The 19,902-nt window shown below is 41.6% G+C and overlaps 1 protein-coding gene across 1 annotated transcript in view; it reads right to left on the bottom strand.

The window, feature by feature from the left end:
• The window catches only part of LOC139401276 (HYDIN axonemal central pair apparatus protein), a 65,152-nt gene that overhangs the window by 44,964 nt on the left and 286 nt on the right, over positions 1–19,902 (bottom strand). Inside the window, exons 2-11 of the mRNA XM_071145650.1 lie at positions 19,644–19,769; positions 17,765–17,884; positions 13,261–13,395; positions 12,235–12,434; positions 12,000–12,124; positions 3,921–4,122; positions 3,490–3,673; positions 1,914–2,013; positions 1,199–1,317; positions 207–430 (exon numbers count right to left, since the gene is read on the bottom strand). Of these exons, the coding sequence (XP_071001751.1) occupies positions 207–430; positions 1,199–1,317; positions 1,914–2,013; positions 3,490–3,673; positions 3,921–4,122; positions 12,000–12,124; positions 12,235–12,434; positions 13,261–13,395; positions 17,765–17,884; positions 19,644–19,769 (1,535 nt within the window). The remainder of the gene's footprint in view (positions 1–206; positions 431–1,198; positions 1,318–1,913; positions 2,014–3,489; positions 3,674–3,920; positions 4,123–11,999; positions 12,125–12,234; positions 12,435–13,260; positions 13,396–17,764; positions 17,885–19,643; positions 19,770–19,902) is intronic.

Raw genomic sequence — 19,902 nt, forward strand, 5'->3', positions numbered from 1 at the left:
CATGGTTTTGTAACAGACATGTTTAAAACTGGTTTCATGAGAATCACCCAGCTGCTGTGGTATGGGGTGATATATGTGTCTGGACATGCTCGCCAATGCTTTATCTACCGCAGTGGTGATGTACTGTACAGACCCTAACAAGACAGTGATGGAGAGGTTGAGGACTGTGCTGGGATGGATGAGAGGGGTGATAGGGCGAGTGTTACCTAAACGTGAGGCTGATAGGTTGTGGGTTTCTCCCCACAGTGAAGATGAACTCCTCAGAGAAGACCCCCAGGGTGCTGGAGGAGAAGCAGACCTCCATGGCTTGGCAGGCCCCAGCGGGAACCATCCCCTCAGTAGGGCTGAAGGAGAAACACTGGCCAAACCCTGAGCTGGGAGGAACCAGCTTGAAGGTGGCCTCGATGAGCCCATTATTAGACAGAAGCACCTGAGAAGAGAGTGCATGGATGGATAGTGGAGTCAAATTAGGTTTAAACAGGGCGAGGGGACATTTGTAGGGAAAACCAAATTATGTAAATGCAGAATTTGATTAACCAAGCACTGTTTTCTGTGTGTTCATATTCTCACTTTTTTATTTAGCCTAATCAGAATTAATGTGTATTGTGACTGCAGTGTATATTCCATGGTCTTATCTATACTTGTTTGCTGGCTTTGGAAAGCTAGCAATACGCTAACAATGCATGATCCAACAGTCTTGTTCTGTGGGAACCAGTATCACAGTGTTTTACAGCAAGGCTGCCATGAATGCCCTAAAAACAAAAGGGGCTGACTGGGTAGGCATACCTTAAATAATTAATCTAACCGTGAATTCATAGAGAGCCTGCCATGTACTGTTCTATTATAAGACTAACAGTTATAACAATTATACTTCAATTACTCAATTACTCAAAAGTATGGGTATCTGCAGACTACCAGCAGCAATAATGTGATTTATTTTCATCTGAGACACATCTTATTACAGGGGATAATCACAGTGCTGTTATTTCTAGTATATCTCTATTTCCTGTCTAACTCTTCTGCACCTCCAACAGCTGGGACCTTGCACATTATGAGTCTCATTTGTTGTGAGGGCTGATAATCTGGAACAAAGGTGTAAAACAAAACTCTGTAACTCTCATTCAGTGTAAGTGTAGAAATATTTGTGTCTTAGCTTTGTTTAATATTGTTAGTACATCTCCTAACTAAGGTTAAGTACCTCATAGCTGTGTTTGGAGCCAATAAAGATGGTACCCATGTCAAGGAGGTCAAAGTTGAATTGTAATTTGGGGCCTAACCCCTCCCCCTTTATCCGTAGTGGTAGGCGAGACTCACGGCCTAATGTGGATAACGAAGAGCACAAAGGCAGAGAATACAAAGACGGAATTAAATAAACAAACTGAATATATGTAAACAAATGAGCATGAATCAAGCCCATCTGCAGAACACAGGTGTGTAATGAAAACATCTAGACATACTGTACATTGCCCTTTAGGCAAAAATCAACTCTCTATGACTTGTGTTATTGAGGTCACCACCTGCCCATGAAACTCTGTCAGTCATGGAAATTAATGGAAATCTGACCTCCGGCACCGGAAATATAGATGGGATACCAAATGCAAATCAACCAACAACTGCTTTGTCAGTATGAGATGATAGAATTATAATTGTGAACTAACACATGTTTTTTTGCCTTATGGCTTGTAGGCTATATGATTTGACTATAATACCAGAAAACACCTTTTACAAAATGCATAAATATAATACATTTTCAGGCCTTGTCACTTTTGATCAAATCCAAGGTGGGGCTTTCTCATCAATGCACCATTTTATTTCTGTTCATCATACTTCTGTTTGTAACATCAAACACAACTTAGCTAATACTGTAGTAAATACATGAGCCCTCTCTCTGATCAAATGACATCAAACTTCACCTGTGATGTCGCAATAGACCGTCTGTTGATAAATCTTTGCCTCCTGTGGTTTGAAAATTATGTTGACCTCTGAGGTGGTGTTTGGCCAAATGTCCCCCTCCTGCAGGTAACACAAAGGCAACAGAGGAGGCAACTTTAAACAATGTGCATCTTACAGTAGCAACACGATTACTGAAATCCTGCTGGAGGAGAAAGTGGTACAGTCCATCATGTGTCAAATGTGTCAAGACAGTGTAGAGTAGCTAAATTATATACTTTTGATATATAATTAAAAATGATATATTATAACACTTCCCCTTATACACTTGTGATTATGCAAGAGCAAAGACAACACTGATGAAAGATATGTATAAAGCTTCTGTCTAAATGATAGTGTCTGTCAAATAGATAAAGTCATCAAGTGGAAAATAAAAGCAGCTGAGTGCTAATGGATGTAGTACTTATTAGTTAGAAAGACACTAATGCAATCATAATCAGCAGAGCTCTGGAGAGCAGAAGGAAAAGTTTGCCTAAGGGTAACGGTGGGGTTATGGCCTCACTCTGTGCTGATGGAGCACAGCTCTTCAAGGTGCTTTACAGAATATTTGGGTGCAGAGTTTGTCCCTGGAAAGCAATGCTTTTTTGGATGCCTTGCTTTTTTTTGGTAGGGGGGGTTGAGTTTGTTTTCCCCTCTGTTTTCCATCTCTCTGACATTGAGGCATCAAGGTCAAATGATTGTGAGAGTTCCCTTAGGACCTAGTGTGCTTAACAGATGCCTAGGGCGAGTTGGGTTTCGTCAGGATGGATGAGAGAATGAGTGGCTGTCTCCCCAGGGGCGTCTCAGCCCATCGGTCAGACTCCGAGACAGCAGGTGAAATCAGGTTAGAGGCTAATTAGATCCACGTGGCCATGCCTCTGACTCAGCAGGCAGTCTCCCACAGTGTTTGGGAACACTGATACTTCTCACACACACAAGAACACATGGCCCCTCATAAGTGCATTGCCACAAACACAAATGGGGTTGAAGAATATGAAATTGATGGGACTTCTATAGCTGATGTGGAGAAGTGACTCACTGCTAGGTGGCAGAATTATAAGCAGAGCATTTTAAATGTGCTTTAAAGGCTGCGGGTTGTCTTCCACCACAGCTGAGTAATCCACAGAGCCAGATCTGTCACTGTCACCTGAGGCTGGAGGTGTGAGCAGACACCACACTGGGTTATAGTGGTTGGTACAGAATACTAGTACAGGGTCTGGTGTAATAAAGTGCATCCATTAATTTAGTGTATAAAGTTTCCTTAGGCATTGCAATGCAAACCAATGATTATTGAGGATTTTGGCATGCAAGTTGGCATGGCTACTGCTGTATAAACTGTACCTTCAATGCACTGCACTTCGTGACTCAACACATACTGTAGGTTTCCTAGAGGAGGATCACCAGGAGTGATTATATCATGTAATTCCTCTTTTGTTTGACTGTGTGGCGTGCACAAAGTCCTGTATGACAGGAAAATTGGACTCTACAGTGTATATCAAAACATTTGCTATCAGTACACAGTAAATTCCCCTCCCTCCACCCCCACTCTACATCACACACCAGAGGTTCCACTGTGATGTAGTTGTCTGAGAAGGACAGGCGTTCCTCCTTCAGCTGCCTGCGTCGGTCCTGGAAGGTGCGTGAGAGCAGGGAGAGACGGTCACGTAGAGTGGGGTCTGCGTCACACTCTGTCAGGAACTGATCCATGTCATCCTCCTCCTCCCGCTGCAGTTCGGAACAGAACCTAGAGCAGAGCAGAGATACACACAGAGATAGATAGTATGGGGATGAGGTGGGGGATGGGGAACAGAGGAGCATCTGAACAGGCTACATAAAACAGCATTGATGTGGACTGATACTCACATTTTTACGATGATCCATTAGCTAAGGGTGACTTCGGATGTTTGTTTACAGGAAATCAATGTCTATTGATGTGTTGATCATGTTTATATTATGTACATCATGGAGATGAGCATGAACAGACATCCCACCTTAGCTTCTGCTGCTCTTCTTCCTCTTTAGTGGCCAAGCTCTTCCACTGGTAGTGGACTAGAGTATCACTCCTGTTCACTATGGAGACTGAACGTTGGTTGGCCATGGAGATGTAGGTTTTCTCCACTATGACTGAGTTCCTGTCCAGCCTCACATTCACGTCTGCAGACGCTCCATACAGACTGATGCCAACATCCTCCCCTTAGGAGAAACAACAAAGCCCAGACACAAACAGCAACTGAATTATTCAAGAGCACTGTAGCTGTCCAATATATTTATAGAAAGTCAAAAGTACATGTGGGTAGTTCTAAAATACAGGCTTTTCCATTTATTTATTTTATTTTTCAGGACTTTATGGCAAAGCCCCAAAATGTGATGCTATAGCCTAGTCAGCGTGCTATTATTGGTCAGTGCTTCATAATTGGTCATGGAGATGGCGCTGTTGGATTATCATGACATGTAGACTATACTGTCTGAGCCATCCACAACAATAACAGAGTCTCTCTGGGACCCAGTGACATTAGCACAAGTCACATGGTTCCCACCAGAGCAGCCAACAGAATGAAAAAAAAAAAAAAATACAATGCAAAATCAATGCATAAATCAGCATGTGGAATATGTAAATACCTCTAGCTTTTTGTTTTGCTAGTTTGGTTACATTCAAAGCAGAGCCATGGTGCTTTAGAAGAGATCCTGACCTGACCCTAATGAGTGAACCGAGCAAAAATGTAACCCAAAATGAAATAGGCTGGTATTCAAATTGCATCCTGAGTTTTAAACAGGCAGTAAGCACCAGGCAGCCATCAAACTTCATTAAGCAAAAACATGGTTCATGTTAAATTCAGAGTAATACACCACAAGTAAACACAATGTGACGCTGTGGATCATTACCCAATAAGGTGTATTATTCTAACCATTTTACCACAACAGTATAGTCGTACATTACATTATTCGTATTTTCATCAAAACTTTTACAGAATGCTTAAATCAATTCAATATGACCTCAGAAGAAGGCAGAATATCTATTTTTAAAATGAATATATTGCCACAGATTAATTTCTGTAGTTCTATGCTTCCCTTGTCTCCCCTTTCTGGCTATAGGGATAAAATCCATAGTGTGGTTTCGAAATACATATGGTTGAATATATGGCAAGGTAAGTGACCCTGGATAAAAACTTACAATGAGGGAGAGATGTAGGAAGACTATTTGTACCAAACTTTAAATTGTATTTCCAGGAACTAGCATTTTGTCCCATCCTAATTTGCTTTAGACAGGATTTTTCCACTCTCTGGCTGAGTATATAGAGAAAAATGGTGTATCTTATTCCCGTGGAAGAGGTGGTCTACACTGATACTGTATATCCCTTAAACAATGTAAACTACGCTTTGGTCCTGTTATTGCTCACACAATTTGTATGTGGCTCAAAATTGAAAAACAATGTACAGTAACTGGGAATCAAAATGGCATGCCTTGCGATCTGGAGGGCAGCCTTTTCCATCAGTGGTCCAAATTTGGAATCCTTGCCCTTGCCGATATCATGGACAGTAATAGTTTGAGAACATTCTAAGAGTGGTCCAAATTTGGAATCCTTACCCTTGCCGATATCATGGACAGTAATGGTTTGAGAACATTCTAAGATTTGAAAGACACATACACATTAACAGCTATGCTGACATATGGATTCCCTTGGGAAACCCAACTACCAAACCATCCAATGTTGGGATTTATAAATAAATGATCTGGGCTCCCAAAAGGACTGATCTCTATAATATATAAACAACTTTTGGAAAGCTCATATTCTGAGCTAGCCATTCAAAAAGTATGGGCCACAGAGCTAAATGAATCTGAACATCCCTTTAAGTGGAACAAAATATGGAAAAATATAACTTTGGCATCCTGTAATCCGAACCATCAGCTTTGTTTTGTTCACAGACTGTAAAACCAAGGTAAAGTGTAGGATGAAATTGGCCCAAACTCCCAACTGTTCACTCTGTCCCCTAAATCAGAAGGGCACATTCCTTCATATGATGTGGACGTGCCCTGCAGTTAAATGCTTCCGGGACAAAGTTACAAAATTCATTACGAAGTGCAAATGTAAATATTTAATGCGTTGCATCTACTATGTTAATTAACGATGATAGCTTCTTAAATCTCTCAAGTCAATCAGAGATGATTACTGCTGGCAGGCAGAACTGCTGCTGCAAAAAAATATGTTGGTCCTTAGAGGGCAATCACCCCACTCTCTCTCTATTTGCCAGTAGATACAGTTACTATTAGAAGTTAAAAGGTTTGAATTATAGACAGCAAGAATTAATGCTAGTCAAGGAACAATTGAGGCAAGGACAAATACGCCTGACTGCGTAAAGAATAATCTCAACTAAAGCCCAAAACATACAAATAAACAATCCATGAAGCCCAGCACATACAGTACATTCAAACAACATTTTAAATATTTTTTTCCTTTCTTTTCTTTCAGGCCTTCTTCTTCATATTTTTTTATTTATTTTCTTTCAAGTAGCTTGATACTGGGTAGCCTGGGTACCAGTCTCTTTAGCTAAAATTATACTCCTTGCCACTCCTTGTCATTGCGAAATAGACTGGCCTTCCGGCAATCTTCAAATAACATTCTATCATTAATGAGTTCTAGGATATCAGAGTATGTGATCCTGATTCGATAACCTATCATCCAATCACAATGTTTATGCAAATGCACTGTATATACACTACACTATATACACAATGTAGAAAATAGTAAAAATAAAGAAAAACCCTTGAATGAGTAGATGTTCTGTCACGTTCTGATCTTTATTTCCTTTGTTTTGTCTTTATTTAGTATGGTCAGGGCGTGAGTTGGGGTGGGCAGTCTATGTGTGTTGTTCTATGTTGGGGTTTTGAGTTCAGCCTAGTATGGTTCTCAATCAGAGGCAAGTGTCGTTAGTTGTCTCTGATTGAGAATCATAGGTAGCCTGGGTTTCACTTTTGGTTTGTGGTTCTTTGTTTTCCGTGTGTGTATTTGTTGCCACACGGTACTGTTTCGGTTTCGTTCATGTTCACGTTTATTGTTTTGTATTTTCATAGTGTTCAGTTTATATCCTAAAATAAAACTTTATGGACACTTACCACGCTGCAGATTGGTCCTCCGATCCTTCTCGCTTCTCCTCCTCAGAAGAGAAGGAGGAATGCCGTTACATGTTCTAAAAGTGTTGACCGGTAGTGTATACGTATATATAGACGCTACAAGCTTGGAGCACCGGTATTTGTGCAGTTTCTCCCATTCTTCTATGCAGGACATCTCAAGCTCTGTCAGGTTGGATGGGGACCACCGCTGCACAGTTATTTTCGGTCTCTCAAGAAATGTTCAATCGGGTTCAAGTCCGGGCTTTGCGCTGGGCCACTCAAGGAAATTCAGAGACTACTACTGCGTTGTCTTGGCTGTGTGCTTAGGGTCGTTGTCCTGTTGGAAGGTGAACCTTCGCCCCAGTATGAGGTCCTGAGCGCTCTGGAGCAGGTTTTCATCAAGGATCTCTCTTTACTTTGCTCCGTTCATCTTTCCCTTCGATCCTTACTAGTCTCCCAGTCCCTGCCACTGAAAAATATCCCCACAGCATGATGCTGCTACAACTATGCTTCCCCGTAGGGATGGTGCCAGGTTTCCTCCAGATGTGACGCTTGGCAATCAGGCTAAAGAGTTCAATCTTGGTTGAAATCAGACCAGAGAAAAATGTTTTCTCATGGTCCGAGAGTCTACAGGTGCCTTTTGGAAAACTCCAAGCGGGCTGTCGTGTGCCTTTTACTGAGGAGTGGCTTCTGTCTGGCCACTCCACCATAAAGGCCTGATTGGTGGAGTGCTGCTGAGATGGTTGTCCTTCTGGAAGGTTCTCCCATCTCCACAGAGGAACTCTGGAGCTCTGTCAGAGTGGCCATTGTGTTCTTGGTCACCACCCTGCAGTCTCTTTGGCAAATGACAGGAGTGGCAAGGAGTGTTAGCTAAAAAGACTGGTAACCAGGCTAGCCTGGTACTACAGTAAGTCCAATGCTGGAAAACAGTCGGTCTCTATCAAATAAGTATGTAGACAGTACTCTACCTCTTCAAAAGATTAGTCAAAGAAAGATAGATGCACATAAACCATTATATAGGCCTCCTGTAACCATACATCCTTTATTAGGGATGTGGATTAGGCTATACAGTACTGTACAATAATCAAATTATAACAAAATCACTTCAAAGACCTTACTATAAAGGATTGGCTTGACAGTATGCCTCTTAAATAGGTGTTGCAGATAAAGTCAAAGTAAATAAGTCTTCATCAAAGTAAGATGAAGTACAAAATCCAGGGAAATAAGCTTTTTCTTTAAGACATGAATATCAATGTCACAACCTCATAAATCTATCCACTTTTCCTTTTATCCACCGATTTCTCTTGTGGAACACCAAGTAGACCTATTACAGTGGTGTGACTGTGATATCTCGGTGAACGGCACTCTTTTGGGACCAAGGGACAACGCAAGGTGGGTGAGCATGCTCACTAAGGTAGTTGCTGCCCAGTTAAAGAACCTAATGTTGTCTCAGGAGGAACCGTAGATGATTAGCAGCATCAAAGAAAGCAAAGATACACTTAAAACCAGCACATATTGATGACGACAAGCCTGTCATGTGCAATAAAGCTGTAAGATGTGTCCTACAAAAAATAAAGAATAGAAAATAGGGGAAAATGGAGGGACCATAATTATCGCTGAGATCCTGATGCTGTGACAACGGTTGATTGGCAAGAAAAATGTGCCTCTCTATCATGCTCTATCATGCTTTCATCATCTAATTTCCTCAAGAGATTAATTCTGCACGGCCATCAGTTTCCAGGCTACGCAGAGGACATTTTAACCTCAGCCGATACTGCTGTTGGAAGTTATCCCTTTGATTGCCCATGCTGCATTTGACAGGAGACTTGAGCCCTCAGTGAACAGCTCTTGAAAAAATTCTGAAGATTCTGCTGGAGTGCTGCTGGTGAGGAGAGGGTGAACAGAGCTAAGGGGTTGGGTTTATGGTTAGGGATACAAGGATTAGGGTTAGAATTATGGTTAGTGGTTAGGTTTAGGGTAAGGAGTTAGGGATTTGGCGTTAAGGATACTAAAACAGATGTGTGTGTGTGTGTGTGCACCTGCGATTTCCTAAAAGACTGCAGATAGTCAAGGCAGAGGCAGAGTCTAGGGTAAACTCACCAAGGAACTGTCTCTTTGCTCCTAAATACGACAGCAGCTAAAGGACTATTACTAATTCATTAATTTCAGTAGCAAAGGAAGCCTATCTTAAACACACTGATGGCATTTCTCACCAGAATTGACTTTGAGGGTTTTTTCTGTGTGAACATTGTTCCCCAATAGGCAGCAAAATTGGCCCAAGCGTGATTTTATTTGGCCCCAAAAGTATTTTTTTTTAAATAAAATTGTATTTTCTTTAATTTAGGAAATCTGTTCCCAAGTATTCCCATGCATAAATAGAGAGGCATACAGTATGTGATCGTATCCCAATGTAATCAAGGTTTGAAATTATTCTGTTTTTGTCAGATACTATATCTGTTTGCGTTCAATTTGCAGTGTATAAAATATTTATAACTATATTCTGCCCTCCCGACCATCCACTCAAGGAAAAACCGGCCCAAGGCTGAATGTAATTGGGGACCCCTGATCTAGCACTTCAAGAACGACAGAGAGTACGTAGCACTTCTTGTCTCCTGTCAAGTAGAAGCCGAGTATCCAGGCAGGAGCAATGAAAGAAACCTGACATCTGTTTGCATTATTGTGTTAATTTTAGGAAATGACATAGCAGTGACTGGGGAGCTGGATTCATATATAGCTATTTAGTTGTCATATTGAATCTCAGTATTAGCAGTCACACCCTTGAGCAAAGGAGCCTAATTTGTCACGCTTCGGCTACTATCCAATAAAATATACAATATGTAAATGTGTCCTAGATGAAGGCTACTAAAGGGCAAATTAATACATCAATAGATGGATTGATTAGAATAGATGGACACTGTATGTACAGTAGAATCACTGCTTAACCACCCCTGCAAAAATGTGACCATGTTTGAAATGACATGTTCATGGGTCAAAAATGTACAGTACTACTTGACAAGATACTCATGATTTGCTGCGTTCACTGGTTCCAGAGGGTAACTTCCAGAGCAGCTTCATCTGATGCATACATGAGAAGGAGACAGGGAAAGGTGCTGAATTAAAAATGATACAACCCTGATGGGCTTACAGTGAGTGGTCTTTTTAGAGTAGAGCACATTAGAAAATGTTAATGCTACTGCCCTTCACTTGACCTGTGTGTGTATGTAGTGAGACAGCAGACCACCAAGCACCACCTGAGCCAAACACACACACATGCGTTTACACGCACACAGACACGCATGCACGCACGGATGCACACGCACACACACACACAAGCACACAGATAAACATGCACACACACACACTCAAATACTCCTCTGGCTCTTAATTGGTTTACTGTATCTCACACAGATATAGTTCTCCATCACATTGCAAATTCACCTTTTATTAACTTGCAATTCTACCATAGGCTTGTCAAAATAATTAAGTGATAAAGAGGTCTACTCTAAATCCTCCATCAAATCTGGATTTCACCACAGCATAAAAACACTTTTATCAATCTTTAACACTGCAATCACCTTGGAATCCTATAAGGTCCCTTTGCCAGCACTACCCATCATCACAATCACAAAGTGGGACAGTTTAAGATCTTGAATTGAGCCAAAAAGAATTGCACATCCGCTTACATTCCAAAAAGAAAACATATTGGGGTTTCCAATGGAGTTCTATCAATATCTCAAACCATTAGCTGGTATAATCACACAAACAAAACAAGACAGACGTGTCTCCAGGGACTGTCCATTCTAACTGGGCTGACCACACTGCTATAGGCAACAGATAACACCAGCAAACCCAGCTATCCACACTCATACATCTGTTAATAGGATATATGCTAATTCAGGTGTTTTCCCTATACGCTAGGTGCAACCTGTGTGAAAGAGCAGAGATTAAAGACTGTGAATAAATGCCCCTGAAATGATTAACACTGTTTTACCATTCCTGCTGCAGGGTCATTAGGGAGGGGATATTTTATTATTGTGTTCACAGTGAATGTATGGTAAACAGATTCATCCTTTTAGTTCCACTCCATTTGATGTAGTTGATTATCTTATGCAAAAAATGTATGTAATGTGAATGTGTGCATGCATCTGTTTCTTTGAAGTACCTTACTGGTGTAGAGCAAGTACTTGTGTGCTAGCGTAATGCAAAGTGAGTGGGTCTATCGGTGGAGACTCTGGGGAGACATGTACACTGAGTGTACAAAACATTAAGAACTCCTGCTCTTTCCATGACATAGACTGACCAGGTGAATCCAGGTGAAAGCTACGATCCCTTATTGATGTCACTTGTTAAATCCACTTCAATCAGTGTAGATGAAGGGGAGGAAACAGGTTAAAGAATCATTTTGAAGCCTTGAAACAATTGAGACATGGATTGTGTATGTGTTCCATTCAGAAGTTGAATGGGCAAGACAAAAGATTTGTGTCTTTGAACAGGATATGGTAGTAGGTGCCAGGCACACCGGTTTGTCAAGAACCGCAACGCAGATGGGTTTTTCATGCTCAACAGTATCCCGTCTTTATCAAGAAACGTCCACCACCCAAAGGACATCCAGCCAACTTGACACAACTGTGGGAAGCATTGGAGTCAACATGGGCCATCATCCCTGTGGAACGCTTTTGACACCTTGTAGAGTCCATTTCCCAACTAATTGAGGCTGTTCTGAGGGCAAAAGGGGTGGGTGCATCTCAATATTAGGAAGGTGTTCCTAATGTTTTATACACTGGGGGTATATTGTATATGGTTTGTCCTTTGTGGGGGGAATTTTGGATGTAGATGATTGTAGAGTATAGATGCATGTGTACCATCTGTATAATGGTGACCATAAAGCTCCAAGGATACTGAATCTTGTCTAGCCAGGCCTGTATGGTGTAGCTGCTGCTTTATAGTTATGGTCTTGTACCTGTATGGTAGTGAAGAAACAGATCCTGGCTGTGGTCTCCTGCAGTCTTGGGTAGAAAGTCAACTGTCACCTGCATGCTCTCTCCAACTCCAATAGTTCCAAGAGGGGGCTCCACTGAAAAAGGTCTTGACAGAACAAAGGCATGGACAGGTAGAAATGGTTGGTTTAGCATAGAGTACTTGGGCTAGAACAGACTAAAGCCTAGAACAGACTACTATCATAGATCATCTCTCACCTGTGTGTGCTTAGCTGAAACTTGGCCTCACAGTTGCCAATGTTGCGCACCAGCATGGTCTTCTGTGAGGAGCATTTCACAGGGCACAGAGAGAAGTGCAGGTGGTCAGGGAAGTCTAGGATGGCCCGCGCCCCAATCGCCCGGATAGGAACCTCAAACCTCTCCCTCTCTGTCACACAGATGAGCCTGTGGATGTAGTCCTGGGAGACGGGGGAGGAGAGGTTACTTTATGAAGTGCACAAGGACAGGACAGCACAGAGGTAGACTTCAGATTCAACTTTGTTCAGTTTCTTATTGGATTCTGTCTCAACAATGTCTTGGAACTATAACACATGCATAACCGAAGGTTCACTACTGCTCCAAATGTTCACATCTTGTCAAGTATGTTGTTTTTTCAGGGGTCTATCATCCAAACAGTCATCTCTCCCTATTGTCTCCATACAGATGAGTTGGCTCCAGGCCTGATTATGTTGCCAAGGGCCCTGAATCTCTCTAACAACTGCACTATGTATTAATGTGCAAGCAGAGCAAAGCAGATTACCAGGCCATATTAGAGCCTGGAGAATGGCAGCTAATGGAGTGAGAGTAGGCGGTGGTGGAAACATTCCCTGTCATGCCCATGCTCATCAAAGCACACTCTCTGATAGAATTACAGTGCAGAGGCGCATTAATGAGAAATATGAGCTTTGACATTGATGTTTCACCGTGTTGTCATTACTGAAGAGGAAAACCTGAAGCATTGAAATCTTTCCTTCAGACCAAGGGTAATGAATGAGACTGGTTTCATAACTAGGCCGACATTCCTTTCAGTAATTTTCAGAACATAGGAAAGCTGTTTTCTTTTGAAATCAGAAAGAGGACATTTAATGAACAGATTGAATAAAGTTGGAATAAAGTTGGAAACACTTGTTTGCTTTGATCCATAGCATTAAAAGAAAACGTAATAGTTTATTGCACTTTACAGTGTTCCAACTGTTTGTTAAGTGTGTTGCCATATCATTTTTATTTGATTTGTGTTGACAGTACCTTGTTCTCCTGAGGTGTAAAGAGGACACTGAATGTGGACGCCATCCCTGGGGCCACTTTGCTACATACATCCACTGGACTGACCACTTTAAAATACAGAGAGTCTCCCTCCATCACCTTCACCAGCCGTGGGATCTAAAGACCAGAAAGACACACACACACACACACACACACACACACACACACACACACACACACATATGCACATGCACGCACGCACGTGAAACAAAGAGAGAGAAAGAAAAAGAGAGAAAGAGAGAGAGAGGGACATAATGACTAACTCTCCACTTTCTTTGCAACATCCCTACTCCCTACTCTCCTAAGCCTCAAAAGAAGCTCAAAGACAACAAACATATTTAAGAGAAATAACTGCAAGAAGAACATAAGACATTATATTCATATCCTTTGTTTTAAAAATATATATATTTCAACAGCTGGTGGCAGTTTGGCAGACCATACTAAGGTACAGAACTGTGTTCACTTTGGCAGCTATTTTTTTTCCATTAAATAATTGACTTGTAACTTCCATCATGTGCACATTAAGATAGCCTTGTCCAACGAGGCCTACTATCCCCTCATATAGCTGGCACATTGCTATTGTGGAAAATAGTAACCAATGCCGGCCATGACTTACCATAGGCTACAAAGCCTTGGCAACAGGTTAAACAATTTAAGCGTACAGCTCTTTTCTCCCAATCATAACCTCGGGATGGGGCTAAATAACAATGACTCGTATTTGCCGACTGCAAGAGCAGCAACACAGATGAATAACAGCACACATGGGAAAATGGAGCATGTGATGTGATCAAAGCGAAAATAGCCAACATGAAAGTAAGAGAGTAAACATTATAGTTTTTAGTTGAGGTTAGTTACAATTAAAGTGTCCTGGTTCGCTAGCTGTGCATCAGTTCAAAATATTTCTGAGTGACTGAAGTGACTGCCCGGAAGCTGTGTGACTGAAAAGCCGTTAATTCTGCCAATGAGAGGATTGCATTAAATATTCTGCAAAGATATGAATGCTTATGATTGGACAAAAAATATTAATGTCTAATTGAATGTCCATTAGTCTCATGTGGAATTCTAGTCTCGTCACATTTTCGTCAACTAAAATGAAAACGAATTTGTTACTAAAGTTATTGTGTTTTTCATGGCATCTCGTCACGCTATCGTCATTAGTTTTCGTGAGGAAAAATAGGTTGTTGACAAATATTTTTCATCATAGTTATTGTTGACGAAATGAACACTGGAACAAAACAGTGCGTCACCAAACGCATCAATGTAAAAGTTCACTTGTTTAACTTCTGTTTGATATAAAAATCTGCCAAATGCAATACATCCTAAAAAAGAGTTTGGGGTTTGGACAGGCATGCAACATAGTATATTTAGAAATTCAGGATTTAAATGGCCAATAAATAAGAGGAATTGTGTCATGTTCCCGAGCCCAGGTCTCGTCCATAAAACAGCCCTCCGCCCCAGAGTCTATTAAGGCACTGCAGGAAGCTGACGAACCGGTCCAGCGTAGATGGACCGACAAGGTAGTGCAGGATCTTGAAGGAGAGACAGGAGTAGTAGCGCTCACCAGTAGCCCTCCGCTTACTGATGAGCTCTGGCTTTTACTGGACATGAAGTGACAAAATGACCAGCAGAACCGCAATAGAGACAGAGGCGGTTGGTGATTCTCCGTTCCCTCTCCTTAGTCGAGATGCGGATACCTCCCAGCTGCATAGGCTCAGCTCCCGAGCCGGCAGAGGAAGATGGTAGTGATGCGGAGAGGGGGGCAACGGAGAACGCAAGCTCCTTTCCACGAGCTCGGTGACGAAGATCAACCCGTCGCTCAATGCGAATAGCGAGTTCAATCAAGGAATCCACGCTGGAAGGAACCTCCCGGGAGAGAATCTCATCCTTTACCTCTGCGCGGAGACCCTCCAGAAGACGAGCGAGCAAAGCCGGCTCGTTCCAGCCACTGGAGGCAGCAAGAGTGCGAAACTCAATAGAGTAGTCTGTTATGGATCGATTGCCTTGACATAGGGAAGACAGGGCCCTGGAAGCCTCCTCCCCAAAAACAGATCGATCAAAAACCCGTATCATCTCCTCCTTAAAGTCCTGATACTGGTTAGTACACTCAGCCCTTGCCTCCCAGATTGCCGTGCCCCACTCACGAGCCCGTCCAGTAAGGAGAGATATGACGTAGGCGACACGAGCAGTGCTCCTGGCGTAAGTGTTGGGCTGGAGAGAAAACACAATATCACACTGGGTGAGGAACGAGCGGCATTCAGTGGGCTCCCCAGAGTAACACGGGTTATTGATTCTCTCCGGAGATTCGAAAGCCCTGGAAGTGGCCGGTGGATCGAGGCGGAGATGGTGAACCTGTTCTGTGAGGTTGGAGACTTGGGTGGCCAGGGTCTCAACGGCATGTCGAGCAGCAGACAATTCCTGCTCGTGTCTGCCTAGCATCGCTCCCTGGATCTCGACGGCTGAGTGGAGAGGATCCGAAGTCGCTGGGTCCATTCTTGGTCGGATTCTTCTGTTACGGTGAGTGAATGAGGACCCAGCGAACTAATAAACAGAGCTTCTTTAATAACCAAACTTTAACAACGACCAGCAGAGGGAGACAGGGTGAAGGGAAAGGACAGAAACACACAACATGACAATACATGACAGGCTTTGACTCTACTGCCAATAACTTTTTCTAGGCCTATCTATTTGCCATCAACATGGGACTGCAGTGAGAAAGTGAGACATTTGACTACGAAGCTAAATCTTTCATATATTTTCTCCTTGCATTTTAAATCCAACTACTGTATGCATTACAGCTTCAATGTGGTCATGAATAAATTGAATAAAGAGGTTGTTTTTCCATGGAATTAATATCCATATTTATTAAAGTATGTCTACCCCATCTCCCTGAAAGGTAAATGGTTGGGAGAACATATGTAGGTTGTAGACTACCAAATCAGTTGACACTATATAATCCTTTCATCACAATGCTTTTTGTTCAAACTAAAAAAAAGGCCTAATTAAAAAACACATAATGTAGTTACTAATGAGTTTCACTGTTCTGAAAGGATGAAACCGGTAGAAATAGTTGGTATTTGAAAGGATGAGTGTAGGGGAAAGAGAGGTATGTTATTGTGTGAGGAATATTGCGAATGCACTGTAGCCTATAAGAAAAGGGGTAATAATGCACTGTAGCCTATAAGAAAAGGGGTAATAATGCACTGTAGCCTATAAGAAAAATGGTAATAATGCACTGTAGCCTATAAGAAAAATGGTAATAATGCACTGTAGCCTATAAGAAAAGGGGTAATAATGCACTGTAGCCTATAAGAAAAGGGGTAATAATGCACTGTAGCCTATAAGAAAAGGGGTAATAATGCACTGTAGCCTATAAGAAAAGGGGTAATAATGCACTGTAGCCTATAAGAAAAGGGGTAATAATGCACTGTAGCCTATAAGAAAAATGGTAATAATGCACTGTAGCCTATAAGAAAAATTGTAATAATGCACTGTAGCCTATAAGAAAAAGGGTAATAATGCACTGTAGCCTATAAGAAAAATGGTAATAATGCACTGTAGCCTATAAGAAAAATGGTAATAATGCACTGTAGCCTTTAAGAAAAAGAGTAATAATGCACTGTAGCCTATAAGAAAAATGGTAATAATGCACTGTAGCCTATAAGAAAAAGAGTAATAATGCACTGTAGCCTATAAGAAAAAGGGTAATAATGCACTGTAGCCTTTAAGAAAAAGGGTAATAATGCACAATGCACATAGCTGGGCCAGAGATGTTATTATGTTGGGAATAACTATTGCATTACATAGTAAAAATACTGTACCAATGTGACTTCCACAATGCATTATCAACATGTGAAAGAAGAGACATAACATCATCGTTGATCAATGGTAACATAACTGAGAGGCAAGTTAAAAGCATATCAATCATTGTAGAGTTGTAAAAAAGATTGTTATGCCTTTTCATGTGTTGAAAACAGAACTTGTCCAGATTTCATGCACTTACACCTTTTTATAATGGACTGACAGTTACATTTGGATATTTCTTCTAAATCCTAGGTAGGTTATGCATTAAATGTATAGGCTACGCCTAACAATATATTTCCTTGACTTATCTCTGACACCATGACAGGGTTTTAGGAGAGACATATTTTCTAACTGTAATTGAGACCATTTAAATGATAGATCCATGCATGATTCAGCCCTTACATCTGATTAATTACAGTTTATTGAGTGTTTGCAGTGGAGCACTTTTTAATGGAGAATTCAATCACATATTGGTGTGGCACATATGGGGTTGTAACTAATGACCAGTGGGCATTGTGTCCTAATAACGTACGCCATACAATTATCACTGGGAATTCAGATGGATCAAGAAAATCTCCAGAACTACCCACTCTCCACATAGCTGCTCGCTCAGCCAGGTATTGGCAATCTAATGTCCACATCAACCTTCCACGCTTCCCTGGTACCCAAACCCGCCCTGCCCTACCTTGTCATTGTTACGGAGAATCAGTGAAATCTCATAGGTCTCTGAGGGCGTATAATTCTGGAACACAATCTCCGAGGGGTATGGCTGGAACATGGCCTGGTCCACATCTATGGTAGAGAACTGAGAACAGCACAGAGGAAAAGTAAAAAAGACAGGATTCTTAGGGTAGGAACAATAACATACTATTTTGAGCAAGCCACATTGTGCCTTTAGTAACACACATATTACAAAATAATATTACATAATAATTGTAGACAATTGCAATTGTTTAAGTCACATTAGATGGCCTCTACTACTACAGTAGGAGGTCACATCAGACAATGCTGACTAAGGGAAGGCTGCTTACAGGCCTGGTTCATAAAGTTAATATAAATTCTGTCAAAATGACCTTCATCTCATAATGATGATGCATTCTGTATTCTGCAACTGTGGAAATTTACTCCCAACAATCGGCCAGCTTGTAAGTGAAAAATAGAATCCCTTAATTTGAACCCCCTTCATCCTATTTGACTTAATTTTGTATACAATTTCAGAAGATGGGCTCTGATATAAAGACAAGCTGGTTTGAAAAAAATTATATTAGCTAACATTAGTATTACAGAGGCAAAAAAACGCTGGAGGTAGAAAGGGGCAAAGAGAGAGAGAGAGGGGTGCAGAGAGCAGATGCTTTATAAGATTTTTTCCTTCAATCGAGTGATCGTGGCATGCAACTATGGTTTTCCTTCACAAAAAATATATTAGTACAACACATTCGACAGACAATATCTTCATTTTCATCAGATGATAACAGAAGTGCAATGCTATTCGGCTAGCAGCAACACAAGTAAATGAGCTTACAATGAAAAAGCAAGGTATTTTTGCAAAAACGTTGCATGGCCATCATATTTCTAATGTTTATCTTAGAATGAATGTTGCCAGCTACATTTCCTAATGTTTTGCTGAAAATTAATCTTGCACTAAAAGTACAGGAGAAAGGTAGCTACACATCTGCTCATAGAATGCCTGTTCATGAATTCTCATCAGAGTGGAAAAAAATTAACGTTGGTCTGATGACGAGCAGAAATTACAATAAGAAGCATTTTATATCTGCCTTTACAAAACGCTTCAAGATATTCATTCCCCCCCCCCCTCTTTTACCGCTTTTTCTCCCCAATTGGTAGTTACAGTCTTGTCTCATCGCTGCAACTCCCGTACAGACTCAGGAGAGCCGAAGGTCGTGAGCCGTGCGTCCTCCGAAACACAACCCAACCAAGAACTACACTGCTTCTTGACACAATGCCCACTTAACCCGGAAGCCAGCCACACCAATGTGTCAGAGGAAACACGGTACACCTAGCGACTGTGTCAGTGGGCACTGCGCCCGCCCCGCCACAGGAGTCACTAGTGCGCGATGGGACAAGGACATCCCTGCCGGCCAAACCCTCCCCTAACCCGGATGACGATGAGCCAATTGTGCACCGCCCCATGGGTCTCCCGGTCGCGGCCGGCTGAGACAGAGTCTTGACTCAATCCCAGAATCTCTAGTGGCACAGCTAGCACTGCGATTCAGTGCCTTAGACCACTGCGCCACTCGGGAGGCCAGCAAGATATTTCTTATGCGTTTTATATATTTTGTTCTATGTGAAAAACTAAATTCTGCATTAACCTGACCCCTGAGCCTAAACATATATAATATTAGACTAAAACATAATGATTTCAAACCTTGCTTACATTTGTATACAATCACATATACTGTATATTTCTAGTATGTGTGGGAATACTTTGGAAATGTATTTATTTTTGCTCAGAAAACTTGTAGAATCACTCGCGGGCCAAACTCGGCCTGTAGGCCGAGGGAAATCAGGGAAATCCTGTTGTAGTGCATTTGCATAGACTTTACCTTCTGGTGAGTGGTCTCAGTCATGTCTATTAGCTCTAGAATGCGTGGTGGGTGCATCAAATGTGTATTTGCCAGACGCTCCTCCGTAGATTGAGACATCTCTTGTGCAAAAGCAGATGGTGTCAACTACATTGAGAAAGGGAATTCAATGAACAGAATCCATGAGTGATCATTAAATAAAAATGTCCATCCTTGACCACAGACATATACACAGATTCTGCTTAATTTCCCCCATAACATCTCTCCATCAGTTAGTTCA

This window comes from Oncorhynchus clarkii, chromosome 1 (assembly GCF_045791955.1).
Source record: "Oncorhynchus clarkii lewisi isolate Uvic-CL-2024 chromosome 1, UVic_Ocla_1.0, whole genome shotgun sequence".
NCBI classification, from domain to species: domain Eukaryota; kingdom Metazoa; phylum Chordata; class Actinopteri; order Salmoniformes; family Salmonidae; genus Oncorhynchus; species Oncorhynchus clarkii.